General features: G+C 37.6%; 1 protein-coding gene and 1 long non-coding RNA gene across 2 annotated transcripts; one reads left to right on the forward strand and one right to left on the reverse strand.

The window, feature by feature from the left end:
* Positions 1–799: 799 nt before the first annotated feature.
* LOC117424650 (sulfotransferase 2B1-like) lies at positions 800–6,340 on the reverse strand. The gene is made up of 6 exons (XM_034041241.3): positions 5,982–6,340; positions 5,354–5,565; positions 4,890–5,016; positions 4,047–4,141; positions 3,010–3,190; positions 800–1,183 (listed from the first exon to the last, which is right to left on the reverse strand). Exons 1-6 carry the CDS (start codon positions 6,118–6,120, stop codon positions 1,068–1,070), a joined length of 870 nt encoding a protein of 289 aa, XP_033897132.2. The 5' UTR covers positions 6,121–6,340; the 3' UTR covers positions 800–1,067.
* A 14,359-nt stretch (positions 6,341–20,699) lies between these two features.
* LOC131698748 (uncharacterized) lies at positions 20,700–22,644 on the forward strand. Its single transcript, XR_009307759.1, has 2 exons — positions 20,700–20,952; positions 21,338–22,644. It is a non-coding gene; the product is annotated as an uncharacterized LOC131698748 (long non-coding RNA).
* Positions 22,645–23,006: the final 362 nt, after the last annotated feature.

Raw genomic sequence — 23,006 nt, forward strand, 5'->3', positions numbered from 1 at the left:
AGAGGTACTCTGCTTCCCAGCAGTCGTGAGGTAAAGTGTGTTGGATTAAACCTGTGGGTTTTGTTTACTGTTTGGTGGGGAAACAGCTTAGCTGTCCCACTCGTAGTCAGGGTGTTCCTGTATGTTTAGTTAGTGCTTGTATAAGAGCTAGGTGTTCATTTTGTATTTTGTTTATTTTGGTGTTTATTAAAAATAGCGCACCAGCGCTTAAAAATCAATTTCCTGTGTGCTGGGTCAATTTTTAAAGGGGCAACGAACGCACAAGTGGGTGAGTTCATTTAGTGTCTGGTCAGCAAGGAAAACAAATCTGGGCATGTGCAGTACACAAAGTAGTAACATTTGACAGATAGCATAAATTGACCGGAGTTGTGAAAGAGAGCTCACATCCCAAAATCTCATGATAGTTTAAGATAACTTTTTTTTTTTTTATACGATAGTGATATTTAAATACACCAAAAGCATTTACACCACCTTTGATTCCAGTTCAACATACAGTAGCAAACTGCGTCATATCTGCCACCAAAGCAACAACTGGTACCAAGCAACAACTGGTACACCTTTACAAAATACCTGGTGTGAATTGTTTGACTGTTTCGGAAGTGGTTCATTGACAGAAACTGGCTTTTAAAACACTATCAAGACTTGAGGACGGTCTCCACTGAAACCGAATCAGATCTTGAGTGCTTGTTCCCCTCTTTATTCAGAAATCAAATGGTCTTATAACATTAATTACAAAACAGGAATAACATTTAAAATCCTGTGCTAATTTGTTAGCAAACAAATGAATAAAACCAGTAAATTAGCATTACATTTTTATTTGTTCGGTTTTACAAATTGTAAGATTTATGGTAGTACAGGAGGTAGTGTGAGGATTCAACAGATTGTTTTTAGTATTGCAGTTTGAATAATACCAGGACATCTACTTACAAATCTCAGTCACACCCCACACTGCGCCAGAGTCACATGTATATGGTATTGTTGTGTGTTTATTAAAAATATGTCAGCCATCTTGCATTTGTCTGTTTATTCTCTGCCTCCATCTGGACATTTTGCTGCTGATCATGGCTTCAGTTTTTGTCCCATATAAATTTGAAGTCGACGTCTTTCAATTTCTCTTTGTAAACCGAGTCAAAAAATTCTGCTTGTGCTACTGTGAAAAGGTTCTTCCAGTCCCCAGAAATCCCTGAAACAGAGCAAATGAAAAGAATTAATGGAAAAGGGAACCTACTGCTTTGCTACTGTTATAGCATTAAAACAGTGCAGCACATACAGAGGCTGCTGTTAATGGTGTATTAAACCACACAGTACATCAGATTATAGACAAATGCAATCCAAAATGACTATAGGAGACTAGGAGTGTGTGATAAAAGTTTAGTGAATATTAGTGCAAGACAGTTCCCTTTCAAGGGAATATTAACCATTACAAAATGGGTGTTGCCCTTTAAGACACAACCCTGAAAACTTTATACCAGACAGTCATCAGATAAGGGTAACGTAGTGCTTATCTGCCGCCACCAGCATAAAGTCATTACTCACCATGACAATATCAGCATTTTCCTTTTCAGCCTAACCTGATTAACATCAGAGAGTTGATAAGCATATCCTCCTGTATTTCATGCTCTTTTTTTTTTTTTTGCATTGCTTAAAGTGCAGAATTATTACAGAATTGCTAAAATAATTTGGATTATTTCTTGCCGAGTTTCTGTTTTTTTGTATGTGTGCCATGGGAATCCTGCAGCTCCCTTGTCGTCATTCCCGGGATCTTAGCACACCAGCTGACTTGTTATATTAAGAATATTATTGTTTATAATATTATTGTTAATAACGATTAAATTACAGTACTATTTACCATGTGTTTCGCTTTGTGTTAGCTATCAGTTGTATTACTACTGCGTTTCATTTTTCTTACAGGAAGGTAAGTATTGAAACCCGAGGAGCTACTGTGGGCGTGCCTACTGTAGCAGCTTGTTGCTGTTTTAGTGCAGCCATCCAGTGGTGATGACTTCGTATTAACCCAGATTTTCTGCCGAAAACAATCACAGCTTTCCACATTAACCAGTCAGTGAAACTGGAGGCTTTCCATACACTCTGCCCAGTACAGGCATTAGAGTATTATGTGGACAGATTATTATTATTATTATTTATTTCTTAGCAGACGTCCTTATCCAGGGCGACTTACAATTGGTTAACAGGTGCAATACAGACTGCATATGAACTGGCCAATCTGCCCTTGCCCGAGAAGCTCAGCGGCCATTCCACCAGGGGTCAGGCGACTTCATTGGCTTTGTTCCAGGGTCCATATATTCAGGAAATATGCAGTGCAGTGGTTTGGGCTTAATCCCATACGTTTGCCAGGTTCTATCGGCAGAATGTCGTAGACCCGCAGAATCCTGGATTTGGCACGAGAGTACTGAGGGCAGCTTCCCAGACCACCCTCACGACAGAACATTAGATCCCTTGTAGTTTATTATGTATGCTCCATGTCCTTATGACAGCTTGGGTATACTGACCCATTTTGTAATAGTTAATATTCCCTACTTGAAATAGGAATATTAATCATTAACTTCAAAGTTGCTGTGTTTGGTCGCAGTTCGCGAAGGAAAACGGCCAGAGTGTCAGGGTAAGTAGTGGCTTTATGCTCGCGGCGGTGGAGCAGCACTACGTCACACTCCTCTGATGAGTGTCTTTGGTATAAATTTTCAGGTTAGGGTGTCTTAAAGGGGAACACCCATTTTGTAATGGTTAATATTCCTATTTCAGGGAACCAGGGTTATGATAATAACCTAATGTTATCATGTTCACCATGTAATGTGTGAGAGATGGATCAATGGACACACACCTGAAAAATAATTCCTATTAAGAAATGTATTTAACAGACTGCGGTATACCATTTAGGACAGGATAGTCTTTCTATAAAGAAAAGTGTCTAAAATAGAAATACAAATAATAATAATCCAGTCCTGACGCCTCCTTCAAATACAAAAAGACTTTCCATGATACTCAAAATACCTTTTCTCAGGAACTCGGATTTTGACGTATCCATGAATTGCTTTGGTACCAGGGAGTAATTGGACATCTTGTTTTGCTTCATGTTCTTGAATGTGCAGTGATCTGCAATTCTCTCCATCACCTCTTCACTCAGAGACTTGCCAAGGAAACTGCATATCTTAGAAATGGATCCCTTCAAATCCTACAGAACATGGCAATGAGCAAATTAATAAAGTGATTAAAAAGTGTCCTTTTTGTTACCCTTTGTATTCAAATCATGTTGGGGGAGTGGGAAATGTACAATTTAACCCAGGTTATAGGATATACAATGGATATGCTAGCATACTGTAAGTAATCACTGTGTATATTATGAGTGAAATCTATCTACAATTGACTTTCATTAGGATTCTAAATCTTCATATCCTACGATATACAGAACACTGTCCACTTTTGATATACAAGGATGTCACTAAACCTCCCATTGACAGCACAGCCTCGCCAAATTACTTGGTTGAAGTCAGACTCAGAGAAGCACATGACCTTAACATTGGTCATTTATTAGCTATATATATTAGCTGTAATTTTGCTATTTTCCTGTGGTTATACTTTGTAATAACTGTAGTTTACCATAGTTTTTTAATATGCGTTCACTGTTCTTTATTACACTTTGCTATGCTTTTTCTATGGGAAACTTGTACAAGTATGGAGAATCCCTTGCTAATAATAAAACCTAGCCTCTCAGATCGAATCGGTTCAGAAGACTGCTATCTTGTACACTTGTAGTTATACTTAAATATATAACAAAAAGAAGCTTTGATTTTTCGAAGGCAGTCCAAAGCATGTATTGCTTGATAAACTGCATTTTATGTAAAGAATGAGAAAGACAAAACTCCCGTTGACTTATTTTTCTTAGCGAAATATTTCTAATAAACAAAATGAAGGGGGTTTCAACATCATGAAATACATCAATTGACACTGTGTACAGGTTTGCAGAACTATTTAAATGTAATCGCTGTACGTCAGTTGAATTATCTAACGTTACTGTACAAGATACAGACCATGATCATCTCTTCATATGTCAAGTACAGAATGCGGTCTTTTTCCTTTGCATTCAGCCATCCTTTCACATGATCAAACCAGGAGCCAAACATCACTGCATTAGAAAACAATTAAAGAGTTTATTTCATTCAAAACCCCTATTTAACAAAACAGAAAAGGTGTGGATAAACCAGAAGGACGTCAATGAAATATATATTTAGTTAATTAATGGTTTTGAAAATAGTAAATAAATAATATACATGTTTAGAATAACCTGTGCCTCCATTATACAGGAAAATGTGAGACCTAGAAAAATTACTGTATAGGTAAGATTTACTCTTAGTATTTTATTAGCTATATGTACTTTAAAAGGACCCATTTCAAAGATAACACTATAGATCAGGTGTGGCCAACCCTGGTCCTGGAGAGCCACAATCCTGCAGGTTTTCTGAGTATCTTTAAATCATCAATGGCTAAAGACCGGGAGAAAATGTTTGTGTTGACCAATTAAGAAAATTGTATAGTATGGTATCGTAAACATGTCTTTTTATTATAAAATGTGAAATTACCCAGGAAGTGAGTGTAATAGATATCCTGTGAATAAGACATACAAACTGAGACCTTTCTTTAAGGTCTCTTTTGAAAACAAGCTATCAGGTTTACGATATCATGTGTTTCTTTCAAAACTGCACATTTGAGACCTGTGTAGCTAACGGAAGTGCACAAGAAATAAGATTTTGTTCATTACAATTACTTGAATAAAGAACCATTATCTGCAATGATTTTCAACAGTGCGCAGGACAGCAAGTATTGATGGTGTGGTTTTATGCTTTAATATTAAAGTAACAAGGAGTTTACTGTACCTTTTCCATTTAGAAATTTCATCAGAAACTCATCAGAGGTGCCTGGATCAACCAGGTATGTTGCCATTTTATAATAGTGATAGGAAGATGTAAAAACATCCTTCGGATTCCGCATTACATAAAGCATCTAAAAAAAAAGGTAAAATATGAAATGTATCAATAAATGAAAAGCTGCAACCATCATGGTAGGTCACATGGGCTCTAGATCATTGGAATGAGGAAGTACTAGTGTATTTACTTGGAAGCAGCAGATAATTTGCATGGATTTCATTGTCTTTGAGATACCAGTATTCTAAAATATGAGCAAAGAACTAAAATAATTTCTATATTAATTCTGAGAATATAGCTAGCGATAATAAGATACAATAAAATGGATTAACCTTGGTTGGCACTTGGTTAGGACTGTACCATTTAGAACAGATAGGGGAGGGGGTGTGTTGTCCCGTTGTAAAGCTTTGCCATACCTTTGCTTTAGAATTGAACCATGACTTTGGCATCATAGGGTAGTGGAAATGTGTGGCCAGTATCCTGGGGGAAGGTCTGTCTTCCAGCTTCAGCTCTATGGCTCTGTGTTCCTCCAGCCACGGCACCCGGTCCCAGTTTGGTAAAGTCAGTACAGGTTTCAGATCTCCTCCACTCATTATGAGGGGCACAATTTCCTGCATCCATGTTGTACCTGTGCCATTCAAACACACACAAATTTTACTTTTTACTGTATGTTTTAAGAAAATATAGCATTTTGTATTTTTTTTTTTTTTTTTTTTTTTAAGTGATTGAACAATAACTAGGCATTACTATTTAATTAGTTCCACGGGTCCATCGGATATGTGAAAATATCTCAAAGGGAATTGTTATTTGTTATACTACGCTGCAGTTGCTTTATTATTTTATACAGCAGTCTAACTAAACAAAAAAGTATTGGAATGCACATATACTATATAAAGAAAATCACTAAAAAAAACACACATTGTAACGCGACACTTTTGCGCAGACAAGGATTCAAAGATGGAGGACAAAGTCTTATCCTAAATGCTTAAAAAAAAGTTGTGCATTTATAATTCCTTAAGAATATGTGTCTTTGTTTAAACTTACCAGACTTTGGATAAGTTCCTATGAAGATGTCGTCATCTCGAACAGTAAATTCCTCTGCATATTTCAAGCTTTCGAGAGGGTGCAGCGCGATAGGCACGTAGACGCCTCTGTGTTGTACATAAAGCTCCTCTTCGGTCATCTTGCAAAACACGTTCAAAAGTTGTCGCCTGTTCTGGACATTGAGTTTGCTTCTATTTATTAAGTGTGCTATACAATCAGGCTTTAATCAGAGTTTAAAGATTAACTTTTTATCTAATTCTGACTTAGCAAGTACTCAAATCAAATAAATTTGAGTACTTGCAAGGACAGAATTAGATAAAAGTTAACCTTTAAACTCTGATTGTATAACACACATGTACCTGGTTGAAAAAAAAAAAAAAAAAGGGAATCAGAGTTAAGTATTTCTATATTATTAGGACCGCCCCTGAATTAGCCTAAATTAATTGACATATATGCATATCATTGATACAGATTTTTACGTTGCATTTGTATTTGTGACAAAATTAAAATAAAATAAAAACTCCAGTTTTTTACAGTATCTCAAGTGCTGTTTATTTTATATTGACATTAACGGCGAAGTTTCTTCTTTGCTTTATCATCCAAGCCCAAATGATATGCCCCTGCTTTTAAAGGACTCTTTATGGTAACATAGCATTTACTATAAAGCTTACTTTTGTAATTCACGTCTTCTGGTCTTTCCTTTATTAGCCACGCATCTAACAACGGACCCACTGAACTTTATCGAATTGTTCAAATAGGGTTGTGTTCAACTGCATTCAATGGACATTTGTAGTAAAGCTCAGATTTAGAAAACAATAATTTAGTTATACGTGTTTTAAACGTTGCTATTTTAAGTAACTGGAACGTTAATATGCCTTAGACATTACCTGTCCACACTACATAACCGATTTCGAGAACCGTACTTGAAACCGCTCTAATTAATCCAGCTCAAAGCGTCCTCACTGTACCGTTTCATGTTAGTCAGGCTTATTGCGTCCACACACCATTAGAATAGTTGTTACAATTCCCAGCAGCGCAATGAACCGTGGAAATTAATACGATAGTATCCCAACACGCACTGTATTTTATTTTAAAATAATGTGTTATGCCCCATATTAACAGAGGTCCATGTTACATAAATGAAATATAACAAGTATTAAAGAAAAAAAGTAAATCCGAACACACAAGTAGGGCTTGAAGTTTTCAGGTTTTATTTTTAATCAGGTGAAGTCCCTTTAAACAAATTGAGCTGATTCCGTTTTATAATTAAACTCAGAAAAACTGTTAATTACAAAACAATCCTTGTTTTTAACCTTCATATCTTGCCTGAGCCTAATTATGGTCCTCTTAATTTTATTTCAAACAGAGCTGACACATTACGTAATTTGTTCATCCCCGATCCTACTTTTAACTCGCATTTCATTTTTGCAGTCGCCTAATTTAACGTTGTGTTTTTGTTATTTTCACCACTAGTTTAACAGAGATGTGCTGACAGATTTGTTGAAGAATAAAAATGAATACCTAGTGCGGACAGTACACTGATAGAGTCCTTCGGGCGCCTGCTCTGCGTATTTCGCCAAACATACCACAAAGCATTTTGGGATATTGGAGGATACACAAAAAATGTAGTTTGGTATTATTACAGCGTCCATATTTCTGATTAACTGCACTACCTGATGCGATCTAATTAGAACCGGACTGGAGACTACCTCCTGAGGTGGTCTCGAGTACGGTATTAAATGCTGCGTAGTGTGGACGCAAACCGTATTTAGCACTTTTAAGCCGGCTTAAATGCAACTAATACGAGGCATAGTGTGGACAGGGCTCAAGAAAAAGTAAAGCAGCCTGCTGTATTTTTTTTTTGTTGGACAAATTAAACAAGATAGGCTATTCATTTAAACAAGTCGTGTTACACATGACTTTACAAATGCGTGTTTCATTTTCGTCGTTCTTTTAAATTCTTGTTATAATATAATCACCAGGGGCATCGTGTTTATTCACTTATTTTCAATATGTAGTGAACCTTTCTGACAAATAGCTACACAAGTACTTTCCATGTTTGAAAGCTTTTATTTACAAATGCAGCGCTCCATACAAACCTGACAAACTTCAACTTGTGTGTCTGACCAGTCCATTTAGAGTTGTTTCTTCAGAGCAATGAATATGTTTTAGCCTCTTTGTCATTCTAATCACCAATTGCAAGGGCGTAGGTTTGGTATGAACATTGGTGAGGACACAATTTTTTAGGGGGGCGGAGTCACGGTCACTAGGGGGGTTCGGGGGCATTCCCCCCCGGGAAGAAATTTTTTAGGAGACAGCTGTTAAATGGTAACTTCTGGTGGCTTGAAATGAATGCTGGACATGAATCGAGGACAATCTGATTGACATGAAGTTGGCTGGTATACACTTAAAACACTATGATAAAGTGTCCCTCCTGGAAGCTGGTTTGACATCCCTGCTATAGAATTACTAATAACCTGAATTATAACCTATCCCAGCCTTACTATAAGCTACCAATACCCCTGGCGCTACAAGCATGAGCACATGCACGCTTAGGTGCTCTGCCTGCATCTCCTGTGTCTGTGCTGCTGCTCGTACCTGGATGCATTGCTTCATTCACCTGATAAAATAATAAATTGATGCATGCCATATAGAGAGAAAATATATGGCTATGCTAACTTTATTTGCTGAGTATTACTATACAGCATTAGCCTACTATTATATCACAATGTGCCTCAAACAATAATATATCTCAAAACTGAGTCTAACACTTTCAATGTTATAATCACTAAGTCATTATAGACCTCACCTGCGACCCTGTTGCTCCACCTGCCTCTGTACTGCACCTGATAAAATGATAAATTGATGCATGCTGTTTAGAGAGAAAGTATGACTGCTAACTTCATTGGTAAATTATTTTTACATTTGCTATGAGAATCATTATCAATTGTGTTTATTACTTTAATAACATCTTCCTACTTACACTTTGACTTTTTGTAAAAAAAAACTTCCTTATGTCCATCTTTCTTTTTTTGGTTGCTATTATGCTTGTCACCTAAAGCCAAATTGAAGTGATTAGCTAACGTTAGTTGAATGACGATATCAAAACATGCTCACGCACACTCACACACACACACACACACACACATAATGATTTAGCTGTGAAACAAGCTAGCTAGCCACCAAGGACGTGGGGTTAGCAGCTAGCAATGGGTCGCTAACGTAATAGGTAGGTAGGTCGGTAGGTTTATTCACTCAAACTATGTTGCTGACGACCTGACAATACCTTCAGCCCCGGCACCTGGCTTTCATTCAGTCAGTGGGTCACACTTCAGATGAGCGTCTTTCCACAGTCCAGCCTAAGCCAACGGTTCTCAACCTTTTTTTTTACTCACGCCGCACTGAAATGTATTTGTATATCTGTCGTCGTCGTCGCCCCCCCCCCCGATTAATTTGACTTTTTATATATTTTTTATTACTGCCTATATAATATAGTGCATTTATTTAGCCGCCTGGATAGTCACACTGTCCATTCAATCAAATACATATGTTCGTGTTCGCTTTTTACACAAACACTACAAAAATATCAAGCTAGGAGTAAGTTAGTTACAAAGGGAGGAAGGAGGAGGATTGAAATAATGTGACAACGCATTAACCAACAAACATAAACTAAATATCGAATTAAACTGATTATATTTATTCTTATTTTTTAAAATAAATGTGAAAATTGTGGCACAATATACACCGTTTAAGAATGACTAGAATTTTATTTTTATTTTAAACCCGGAGATTTACCTTTCACTCCCGAGTCCTTGTGCACTTTCGCACTTCAATGAAAACAACACACTCTGCTGGTCCCTGACCTCAGCCATGCGCTGAGTCCGTGTTACAGTGATGCATTATGGAAGGGCCTAAGCCAATCAAATTAGCGGGTTTTTTTTTTGTTTTTTGGAGGAGGGAAGAGTAACGAGGGGGGGGGGGGGGGGGGATCTTGAGAGAGTTAACCCTTTGTGGAGCGGATAAAATGACTTGACAAAAGACGTTTCAGATTTATCAAAATTATTGGTAGGGACAATTCAGCGGTGACCAATTGGAAGCCTTATCTGGATTCCAAGTCATGAAGTGTGGAACTTGAGCATGCTGATCATGGACATAAAGAAGGCAGCACAAGTAAACTAGTTATGATAAACCCAGTCATTATATACATCAGAGTTTGGTGTCCTTGCTGATATTAGCCAGAAGCCTAATACATGTAGGAAATATCAGCGATATCCCAGTTCTTGTAAACTAATTCAACAGAAGAGATGTGTTAGTTAGACTACACACTATACATTGGATTTACACAAAAAGTGTCCAAATTTGATTGGCCTTTCCATGTTTAAAGAAGTATTAAACATATTTTTATTAGATTTCTCTCTTACCTGGCAAAGGCACGAGTGCATGGTGTGATTCATACAGTCTGTGAGTGCATGTTTGCGTCCTGGCTGTGCCAAGCTGACGATCTTCACTGGGGATTCCACAGGGACCGTCGCATTGACAATGCCATTCCCATGTACTAGGAAGGCACTGTGCTACAGCTGCTCAAAGCAGACACCTGCATGGCTGGCCTTTATCCTCCAGAAGCCATCTGCCGTAGAGCTCCTGGGTGTAAAGAGGCAATATAAACATCTACACTGGACTGGATGTCAGTCAATAGGGGAAGAAACTGATTGGTTATTGACAAGAAAGAAGCCAGTGAAGGCATTTTCACTCTCCAGGTGAAATGACCCAGGAAGTATAAGAGATATAAAGCATGGCTTGTTTTCTTCAACCTAGTGAAATAGCAAATACTGTATCATGTTTTGAAATGAAACTACATGTTTGGTATAACACATGTTATGTACTTCCATTCACTACTGTACAATTGAGACAGCAAGTGTAAAACATGAATGGTATTTATGTAATTATTTTGTTAGCTAAGACTAAGCTACAGAAACTAATCTTACACATTGTTTCATACCTCTCCTTGTATCTCAGTATTTCGTTTAAAATAATAATCAGTTCCATGGCTGAAACTAATGTATGTAAATCTCTGCACATGCTAGGTTCTGCCTGAAGAGGTCGCTGTAAGACAGAGCTGCAAATAAAGAACCAATTTCCAGCAGTACTATTCAAACACTCCAATCCTTTTCAGCTGAAATATTTATTGTGAAATCGGAGGTGTGCCAAACAACTTGATCTTAATTAGTAGTAACAGCTACTGCACACGCAGTGCTGAATATAAACTATTGGAGCATTTGGATTTCCTGTATTTTTCAGCTACTGAACCACCCAGTTTAATATAATACAGTATGCTGTACCGAAATTGTAATTTGGCAGATTTGTATACAATTATTTAATTAATGGTTTCCATTATATTCCATGCTTTTATAATGACAATCCCATGTTTATTCATGCCATTATTCACTTTTACTTTACCATGCTTTTATCAAGCTTCTCTGTGCTTTCAGTCTACTTAGAAGTTTTACTTAGATTGTATTATGCTGTGTTAGACTTTACTGATAAAATTGAATATACTGCTTTAAGGTACCATTGATTCTAATGGCAATTGTTTTTGATAAGCATAGTGTCCAGATGTACCTCTTCAAATAAGTCAGGTTTCTTTGTTCCCTTAACTGTTTATAATGCTTGCAATAGTTCTTATTGCAATTATTCAAATAACAGTGAAAAAAAGAAATCATCAGCAAAGATGTTAAGGAAATGTCATTTGAAACCCTTGGTTACGTGCTATGTAAACTCACGGACAGGGAAACCGGCATGTAAAACAGACTCAAAGAGATGACAATGGGCTATTCAGGAGAACAGGCTTGTTTACAGATTTCCACCCCAACTTCCTTGAAAGAATGAATCTCATTTCTTCAGGAACATCAGCCACTTTTCCAGATCAGTGCCGAGCTTTGCACTGCATTGACATCATTATGGGATTTATTTCCAGCAATTTATCTAGCCCTTTGTACGTATAAAAAAAAGTTTAAATGACAGAAAAAAAGGCTCATGAGCTGTACAGTGGAGTGAGGTAACATAACAGTGTCTTCCAATAAAGCACAGCTCCTCTGTAAAAGACATTTGCTTTAGGGCGATAGACTTAGACTCATGCGGCTGCCCTTAACTGAGGTTAAACTACAGTGAAAGTGTTGTAAATTGGTACAATTTGCAGTAGTAACTCAGTTAGTCTCAATTGTAGTACCTCTGTTACTGCCTCGAGGTACTGTGGCCACAGTGCTGGCCACAGATACTGTAGCTTCATATATTTTCTAGCCATTCTACAAATACAGAGCAAACTAAACCGCATGTGTTACCTTCACTTTGTACTGTAGGTATGTAGGAAAGACATAGAGAATGTTAAAAGTATCTTTGATTATTTAATGCTATTTGTATCTGTCATAATAAAATGGTCACTCGTCATTACAGACAGATAAGTTTGTTTGTTTTACTGTCTTTGTGTCTGTCTTTTCTTGCGATGAGAAAAGACCCAGCCGGGGTTATCCTAACAGAAGCTCCCCACTGTCCCTGGCAGCCTGGGTCCTCGATTAAAGGATCTGCAAGGGGACCCCTGCACTCTCTCCCCCAGACGGGATTTCCTGTGTCTGGAAGATGAATGGAGCTCCCACCTGCATATCTCTGCAGGCTCAGTGAATTTAGCTCAATTAATGCCACTGGAAAACATGCATAGCTTTGTACGCATGTTGTCTTCCACTGAGAATCAAGAAAACAATAGCAGAAAACTGTAGCTCAGTGTAGTGGAAAGCATGGTATAGCACAGGCATGCCTAGTAAAGCACAGAAAGGTATGGTAAAGTATATTAGAAACTATAGCACCATCTACTGGCAGCCTGTATCATTGTAAATGAAATGTATGTTCTGTTTTGGTCGGTTACAGTATGTCACATTTAACTATTGAGAAATCATAATCAAATTATTCAGAGAGATGACTTCAATGTACAGTCAGTAAATGTCCAATATTTCAAAATGAAGTTGTTTTTGGTGACAGTGACTGACTGACTAATTCAAAGTGTAAAACAAGTTACAGAACTATAAATCTTATCTAACTGTAATGAAACCTAGTACGAACACACACACACACACACACACACACACATTATATATATATATATATATATATATATATATATATATATATATATATATATATATATCAGTTGTAGTCAAAAGTTTACATACCCCAATGGAAATGTATAATTTCTAGAAATTTCTCGAAAACAATGAATTTTAGGACAATTCTTTTGTTGCAAAAGTTGGAAAAATATGTCAATATGGAAAAAAGTAAAGAACGATCTGACAACCTTAAGCAGAAAAGTATTTATTGTCATAAAGCTGGAGAAGGGTACAAGAAGATTTCCAAGCATCTGAGTATCTCAATTTCAACTATTGTTTCTATTATCAAGAAGTGCAAGGCTCATGGTGCTGTCACAATGCTCCCTCAGTCTGGAAGAAAGAAGGTTCTTTCACCAAGATCAAGTACAAGAATTGTGAGGAAGGTTAATAACAATCCGAGATTGAATGCCAAAGATATTCAAAGTGAATTGGCTGCAAGTGGGTCTGGGGTTTCCATTTCAACCATAGGTCGAGTATTGCATGGTGAAGGTCTCAATGGTGGCAGGCCAAGGATAAAGACACTCTTAGGAAAATGTCACAAGGACAATTGTTTAAAGTTTGCAAATTGGCATTTGAATGATGGATATGAGTTCTGGTCAAAGGTTTTATGGAGTGATGAAACAAAAATCGAGCTATTTGGTCACACTGATAATCGTTCCGTTTGTAGAAAGTCTGGTGAGGCGTACAAAGAAAAGAACACCATAACTACTGACAAGCATGGAGGTGGTAATATCCTTCTATGGGGCTGTTTTTCCTATAATGACACAGGAACTTTAGTTCCAATACATGGTAAAATGGATTTCATAGCATACCAAAAGATATGGGCCAATCATCTGAAACCCTCCGCTACAAAACTTGGTTTAAAGTGCAAGTGGACATTCCAACACAACAACGATCCAAAGCACACATCAAAATCTATTTCAGAGTGGTTAAAGAAGAGTAAAATTAAAGTTCTGGAATGGCCTAGTCAAAGTCCTGATCTAAATCCGATTGAGAATCTTTGGTTTGAGTTGAAGAAGGCTGTGCACAAGAGAAGTCCTTGGAATTTGAATGAACTGGAACAATTTTGCATTGAAGAATGGACAAAAAGCACTAAATCATGCCAAAAGCTCACTGACAAATATCCTAATTGTTTAAAAGAGGTTATTATTGCTAAAGGTGCCTCAACTAGCTATTAATTTCATTTTTCTTGTCAGGGTATGAATACTTTTGAATTAGCATTTTTGGAGTTTTGCAAAAAAAAAAAAAAAATGCTTTAATAAAAAATTGTAGACATCTATTTCTTGTAACTTTTTTTCCTCATCCACAAAATCAAAACTTTTGCTACAAAAGATTTTTCCTATAATTATTTGTTTTTGAAAAATCTCTAGAAATTATAAATTTCCCTTAGGGTATGTAAACTTTTGACTACAACTTTAATTTATATCTATATACAGCCCTCTATATTTACTGTTCCAGGTGTCCGCTCTTACCAGCCCCGTATTCTGATACAAAAATAAAGCAGTTTCACACTTGGTTCTCAGTTAAACAGGACAGTGCCTGTATCTTTATTTGCAATTACAGCCAAACAAAATAAGCAAAACAAAATCTAACTCCTCTCAGGAGTACTTCCTAAACCCAGTACAGTCCCTGACTGACCGTCGGGCAGCTAAGCTGCTTACCGACCCAAACCTACAATCCTACGACCCAGTACCCACAGTACTAACTTTACCTGCCTGCCTTCTTCAACCTGACAGCCCTGAATTAACCAACTGTGAGGTTTATATGCCCCACAGTAACAAGTGTGGGCAACTGGCTCTAATTTACCCCAATCATGCCAACTGCCAAAACAATTAATTAACAATTAATAATTTAACCCAATTAGGAGGCCTTTAGCAAAATGGCCTCCTGTTACTTCAGTGTTACCAAGATGGAGTGTCCTCTCCTAATCCCAAGGGTCCTAAGCCTCCTTATCTTTAATATGAGAGCCCACTCCATCACTATATATATATATATATATATATATATATATATATATATATATATAGTGGCATTTGGTAATGGCATTTTGAATGAGCATAAAGATGAAAAAATAATTTAAAAATTAAGTCTGGAAGACCACTTCTAACTTCTAAAGCTGTTATTTTAAATCCTTGATCAGCACTTCTTTGATAGGTTGATACCATGACACACTGTGCTTTTTTGTAAAGAAAAATATTGATAGCATTAATGTATTAGCAGCATTGTTTTTAGTGAGGAAACTGGCAGGAGAGGTTTGGTCCTTTTAGTGCTGGCTGGATATGTGGCTTCCAGCCATTTCCAGTGATGCACTGGAAATCTGCAGTGTGTCTCTAAAATCAGAGTGAAGTGGAAAGATTCAGAACTATTTTACTACATCTGCAATTACCAGACTAAAGAGGATTCAGTGATCTGGAATATTCAGGAAACCTTAAACTGTCCCTGTGAGGAATTGGCCTAATTAAGCTGTTAAATGTCCCGATTTAATCAAGTTAAATCACAATTTAAAGGTAGACTGGAAAGGGCTTGAAAATGGATTGTTCTCTTACTCACGTGCCATTCATCCGCTTTGGTTTCCAATCTTTGTTCCATTTTCATCACATCTGTGAAACTTCTACAGCTGTGCAAGCTTCCCTTCTGACAATTGCATTGTGGTGGGCGACTGGAATTTATTGCTGCTGTTAACAACATGCATTGGGCCATATTTTCAAAGACTTTACGCCAGTCCTTCATTAACTCCTATTTTTTTTTTTTTAAAGAGAAAATTCCATGTAAAAGATACAAAGCTGAGAAGCTTAAAAGGCCATGACTAGTGGTACTTACTTTGGTTCTAGTTTTTTTTTTTAAATAGGAAGACGAGTAAACGCTATGAAAACACAGCCCATTGAGTGAAAAAATAAAACATAAGACTTTGTTAAAGGCAGCAAAAAACTCAACTAGCACATCTTAATTGTGAGAAGGGAAGCTAGCAAAGGTGTGGAAGATGAGACCAATAATCAAATTAATCTTACTCTTTCACCTTTATCACATTGATGATGCAGCAACCAGAATAACTTCAAACATCATAAAATAGAAGGGAATGTAAAACATCTATTAATTACATATGAAGCTCCATGCACTTGAGGTATTCTGTGCTTTGGCATTCCCCGGCAGTGGTGTTGTTGAAACAGGTGAAACAGAAGAAGGATGGGATGGATGTCTGGCTCAGGGACCACCATCGCCTGGCAATGGAACTCTTCACAACTTATCATAAGACTGGGACAGGGATTCTGAGCAGCGAGGATTTTCAGATGGGTATAAACAATGTTTTTCCCTACCCGAACTACGTGCAGCTGCTTTCATCTAGACTAACGGGAGGACTGGATTGAGACAGGATTGAGGTAGGAAATGGAGATCGTAGTGAGAGAGGGCTTAAGGCTGACATTTAATACATTCATGATTTAAACTTTTTTTTTTTTTGCTGTGCCTTGTTGTTGTGTTTAATAAATTTATACTTGTATGAAGTCTTCAATAATAAAACTGCAGGAATGACTGAAGAATAATTCAATGTTGTAAGATGAATATCTTAAATATGTACTTCAGGTTTTTCACTCAACATTTGCTTCAAATGTATTACTGTAAAATAAAATAGCAGTGCAGAGGTGGTAAACCATGGTAAACTATAGTAAATGCATTGCATAACCACTGGGGAAGCACAGGAATAATTACTGTGCCAATTTACTGTGGTAAACATTTATAAGGGTATTACAGAAATATTAAACCTACAAAACCTATGCTAAACTCACTGGCTTGCCAAGTTTGTGGGTAGCCAATGTGCAGTAGTGTGTGCCTGGAAATCATTTTGACCCCTGACAAGCAGGCTATCTGACAGAAATCACCACATACATCCATCATTTATAAAAGAAAGATGACTGGGATTGCATTGATTGCACAGCGCCAGTCAGCACTATGCAAACAGCAGCTTTTTGTAAACTAGTACATGAAGGGTATACATTGCAGCTGAATTAACACAAGAACTTTGGTTTCCTGAAGGCACGAAGGACCTGGGTATCTCCTGTGTTGTCCAGCTCCACATCCTGACTAAACTACTTGATCACAACAACACTGGGAGCATAGACTATGCTGAACTTGGCACAGGTCTACAAAAAGCAAGGTACGTGTTAAAAGTTCAAGGGATATTTGAACCTTTCTGAAAAGATGTTAACAGTGTTGCTAGTTTTTTTTTTTTGAGTGCCTACTTACAAGACTTGCTATATCTATGCCTACTTTGCAGACAAAACCTGCAGAACTTCAAAGGACGAATGCTTGAGCATAGAGAGCCATTCCATGAAGTTGCTAACATGGTAATTGTGGTGACAGATTCCCTAATCTGCTTCTGCTAATTGACTCTGCAGTGGTTTGGGAGACAACACATCGATAGTGCCGATTGCTAAAAGACTGGATGCTTAGCTTCCACGTATAGCTGTTTCAGATTGGGTCAAACAGGCTGCTCCTTAAAGGGATACTTTATATACCATCTACATTTTTCAGTTTTTCATGCATTACCTGATTAACATTGTATAAATGGAGGATACACTATGAATGTTCACACAGTACTGTAGCTGTAAGGATGGCGAATAACCCACAAGACCATGAATGGGAGAGTCATTGTCTAGTTCTTTCTCATGGGTGAAATACGCATGGAGTATTCTGTTTCTACAACAAAGAAAATATGTTTAAAATATGTTTAACCCTACATTTAAACAATTGAATTCAAAGAAGTGCGATCAGCCCAGTCATTCTGTCGTTGAATTTAAATGCAATGCAAGTCAGAGTCTAAAAAAGAGATATGGTTAAAATAAACCAGAAAACAAATGTTGAATATGAAAACTCAATTCCAGAACTCAATTCCTCTCAACATTGGGTAATGTGTGTTCTCTGTCATTCTCTATCGTTGCTTATGCTTAGATCATTCTTTATCAGGCTTACATATTCCAAAAAAATGGTTTCAGCCACTCTCTTAAAAACTGAATTTCAGTTTTAGATATGACCACTAGGGGGTGGGACATGGTCATTTCTGCCCCTTCTGCAACAGTTGGTCAGTAAATGGAAAATTACACTTGCACTTGTGGTTGGAAAAAAGTCCTTTTAGCTGGAAAATCTAGTAAAGCCTGGTAGATAAAGGTCTAAGCAGACACTGCATTATGATAGGGAACACAAAGACTAGGCTATCAAACAAATGGGTAATAAAATACTTTGAAAATGTTGAGATATAATGTATCCCTTTAAACGTGTATGGATACACCTGTTAGACTAGCTCCTTTGCCATCCTTAAGGTTTTTTTTTCCTTTACCTTTTTCAAGTTTTTGCAATCTTTCAGAGTATGTTACTTAAATTCAGTACAAGGCCCTTTATTTAAAGTTTTTCAAATCTGTCAACGGTTTTACAAAACCTTACGAGGTGACCAGTTGATCTTGGGATAACCACCTAAATATTTATTTTTTCACCATTGCAGGACCACAATAGGTTACTGTAATGGAGACTGTCCAGACTGGTACCATAGTCAATGTGTTACATGTCCTGGCAGTCACCACTGTGGAAATTGTTTCAGAGAAATGAGGAAGCAGATCCTACTCATTGTTAATCTTAAACTACCTACTGTCGGTAGTCCAAGATTAATGCTAATTGGTGCCATTCCTGTGTCAAGTCTTTTGAGTTCTAATTAAACAGGCACAGCTTTCCAGTTGTACAGCTAAGGCTAAAAGACTTTTTGCACCACCTACAATTTCAGGATTGAGACATAACTGTCAAAATCTTTTATTCTTGTCACTTTGATGTTAAGTACAGTATATGCAAAACTACAAGGCTGGTATATAATTCAGTATGTTAACGTAACATTATTCAGTAGGTTTCGTTTGACTTTATGAACCAAAATGAGTTCATTCCATAGGGTGATGCAACACTTTTGGCCATAGCTGTAGAGGATGGCATTGCTGCTAGCTGGTGTTCAAGGAACCTGCAGTGTAAAACATCTACTCCAGAATCCGAATAGGCGTTTTACACCAGAAAGAAACAGCTTCAGTTAAAATAATTTTAACTTCTTCCTAAATGTTGATATTGTTTTATTCTTTTTGCATTGCAGTCTGGTGATGAACATACAGTAGACTCCAGAGCATTCACTAGCTCCACACTCTCACTAGCTCCATGCAGTCTGTACAAAAGTACTGGTTTGTGTGCATGAGAAAACAATGTTTGTAAAATTATATTCCGGATTTCAACAAAACTATTTAGTAAAGAAAAACATAAGGAAAATATAGGATTCCTGATGGAGAAAATAGACCCACATTGAAAGCCTTTTTTTATTTGATTTAGGAAATAAGTTGTATATGCTCTGCTTAAGAGCAGAAACTCAGTAAGCTTGACCAGCTAAGGGTAGTTATTAAATCTTGGGCAGTCGTTGTGTGGTGCAAACACTGTTTGGCTTACATTCACTTCTATAGTGCTATTTCACATGTATTCAATAACAGTACAGTTATTTTTCATTTCAGATGTAGATTGAGGTATCATTCATGGAACTCATGTCTTCCACTTGACTTTTTATGATCCCTTAATGCAGATGAGTTCAAAGCATGCAAACACCACGCTGAATATTTTCAAACAGCTGCTGCCTTTTGATAATGTGTTTTGAATAGGGGTGGGCTATAGTACTCGAAATAATTACTCAAGCACTCATTTATTACCCGAGAACTCGAAAAACTCAGTTCAGGTTGGCAGACTTGTTTCATCTGGTCCTGTGCATTCACATTATCTGTATTGTTCTGGGTTGCCAACTATTTTTACAAAAACCCACCACTTCTTCCTGAAAACCTGCCCAAAACTCACCTAATCAGAAGCGTAAGTTGTGACATCACAATCACCTTTAGTTGTTCAGGGTTGCCAGATTGGGGGAAAATTATTATTATTTGTTTATTTAGCAGATGCCTTTATCCAAGGCGACTTACAGAGACTGGGGTGTGTGAACTACGCATCAGCTGCAGAGTCGCTTACAATTACGTCTCACCCGAAAGACGGAGCACAAGGAGGTTAAGTGACTTGCGCAGGGTCACACAATGAGTCAGTGGCTGAGGTGGGATTTGAAGCGGAGATCTTCTGGTTACAAGCCTGTTTCTTTAACCACTGGACCACACAGCCTCCAATCTCTCATTTGTGGGGGAAAATCAAAGCTATGGGGGGGGGGGGGGGGGAATAGGGTGAAAGGTTTCATGGTGGAATGTGTGGGGGAAAATATTTTTTTTAATGGGGGGATTCATACAAAAATGGGGACATTTTATATTCTCTGTAATTAGCTTCTTGGAGATCTTTCACTGATATTTATCCTACTTTCTAACAGTGAGTGACTGATGCAGTACTGTATCAATTGCAGCACAGGCTATAGTTTTAACCAATCCCACCCTCCCACTAAAAATGACCAATCATACCCCCCACCCTCCCACTTGAAATGACCAATCATACATACTCTCTCAACTCCTGCCTAATCAGTTGTTAACGACAGGCAACAGCTCGAATTTACAAATCATATTGCTTTATTCCGCCTCCATGTGATGGACATATGTTTTGATCAATCATATCTTACACTCTTCGAGCCATCGAGGTATGCCCTTCTTATGCATTGCAATCTGTGTGTATCTGACGCCATAGCTGCTGAGCGAGCGAGAGAGCAGACGAAGTACGAGAGGCGTGACATTCTTAGAAATATTTTGACATATATCTTAATGATGTCAACAAAAACATCTTCTCGACAGCGATGCACAAAAAATGTTAGGCAGAACCGGAATTGAAAGGTATGTATAGATGTTATTAGTTTTTCATTGTGCAATGGAAACACGTGTAGTACCAGTAGTACATGGACATTCTGACTGCAGTGAGTAGGCCTATTACATTTGTAGCTTTATTGTTTTATGTGCATGTAAATTTAATTAACGATTTTCTGAATTATTTTACATAAAGGTATATCTCTAGCTTAATTATGGTTTAAATGTGCTTAAGCAGCAAGCCTATGCCTTAATAATACTAGCGTTATTATTATTATTATTATTATCATTATATATATATATATATATATATATATATATATATATATATATATATAATATTAGCTGTAGTAAATTTTCTTAAAATACAGTTTCATACTTTTGTTGTTAACTTATTTATATTTCTGTTTTACAGGGTGGGTACGGCCAGTGCAAGGCAGTGATACTGTGGCTTACTGTGATGTGGATCGCTGCACTCTGTACGCTCACAAGAAACATCTTATCACGCATTCAGAGGCTCAGAAGCATCTTTCAAATGCCCGGAATGAAAAAGCAACAGGTGAACTTCAGCCAATTAATCAATATTTTACTGTCAACATTCCTAGAGCACGCAAAGAAGCAGAATTAAAATTAGCGTGTTATACAGCAGAACATTGTTCGATTCGATCAGAGCTACTATCATCTTTAGATCCCCAATCTTCTATTCTGAAGACACCTGCACTTCATCGCACCAGGTGTACTGCTTTGATTGTTAACATTTTGGGTCCTGAGTTACACAAAGAGCTGCTGGCAGATATTGGTAACAGTATGAGCACCAATATAACATTCACACAGACACTTTCTATTGTGATACCCTAGTTCTTCAAAAAAGAAGATTGTGTCAACCTTCTTTAAATTCATTCCAGTGGTTGAGACAGATGCAGAATCCCTTGTACACACTCTGTGTACTGCACTGGAAGAAGATGGCCTGGATCATTGATGTTGATGGGGCAAGCGTAATGATAGGATGCAACTATTCACACCCTGCTTAAGGAAAAGGTCGCTTGGAATTTTTTTTGTGTTTTGTTACTGTGACAGAGATCGAATGATTCTTGGTGTTAGATCTCCCTCTCGACCTGTGAGGACACGGTGCAAGAGGAACTGAATACCCTTAATTAAATGGCACGACAATTTATTCCGTAGGGTAGGTGGAAGTCCAAACTCAATGACCCTGACGGTAAACAGTGTGGCATCTGAGGATTGGAGGGGTCATTAGCGAGGGTATAAATGGGGTAGCGTACGTGATCTGTTCCTTTGCATATGGTTAAACCAAATAACCTAGAAGGAGCCTGTCTTGTGTGTACTAAAAACCATGAGTGTTTTGCTTGTCTCTGTATTTACACTGTTTGTCTTGTGTGTCGTTTCTCACCAAGAATACTGAGCACGATCCGGAGCTGCAGCCGCAGGCCAGCGAAAAACCGGGACATCACCACTCACCTTTCCACTACAGGAACTGTCTTTTTGCACCACTAGCACTAAAATCACGCACTGTCGGAATTGTGTCTGTGTTTTGTGTTTTGTGTGGGTGAAAGAACCGGACTTTGGGTTACGGGTCAAACCCATGGGATTATAATCAGAAGTGATACACGCCGCTGTACCACTTCCAACACTATTATTGTTTGTAGGTTTGCCTTAAGGCTCTGGACATTTAATCATTTAAATAAACACCCTTGACCTGTACAACATTGTCTTGTGTGATTAATCCGCTCTGCACTGCACTCCACTCACCTGCACGTATTCACCACTTTGCCACAGTTACCACGAATGCTTCCGCGTCCTCGTTCATTAAGTGCTAACTTTGATTTGGTCCAGCCCCATGTCATCTAGATGCCCTTGCTCTGCTCTCCCCCCCTCCCTCCTTTAAGATCCAAAATGGAAAATGGCCTATATGGTAACAGTATCCTGGGAGACAGTCAGCATGGTTTTAGGAAAGAGAGATCGTGTCTAACTAACCTGCTTGATATATTTGAGGATGCAACATCAACAATGGATAATTGCTAAGCATATGACATGGTTTATTTAAATTTCCAGAAAGCTTTTGAGAA

The sequence above is a fragment of the Acipenser ruthenus genome, chromosome 19 (assembly GCF_902713425.1).
Source record: "Acipenser ruthenus chromosome 19, fAciRut3.2 maternal haplotype, whole genome shotgun sequence".
NCBI lineage: Eukaryota > Metazoa > Chordata > Actinopteri > Acipenseriformes > Acipenseridae > Acipenser > Acipenser ruthenus.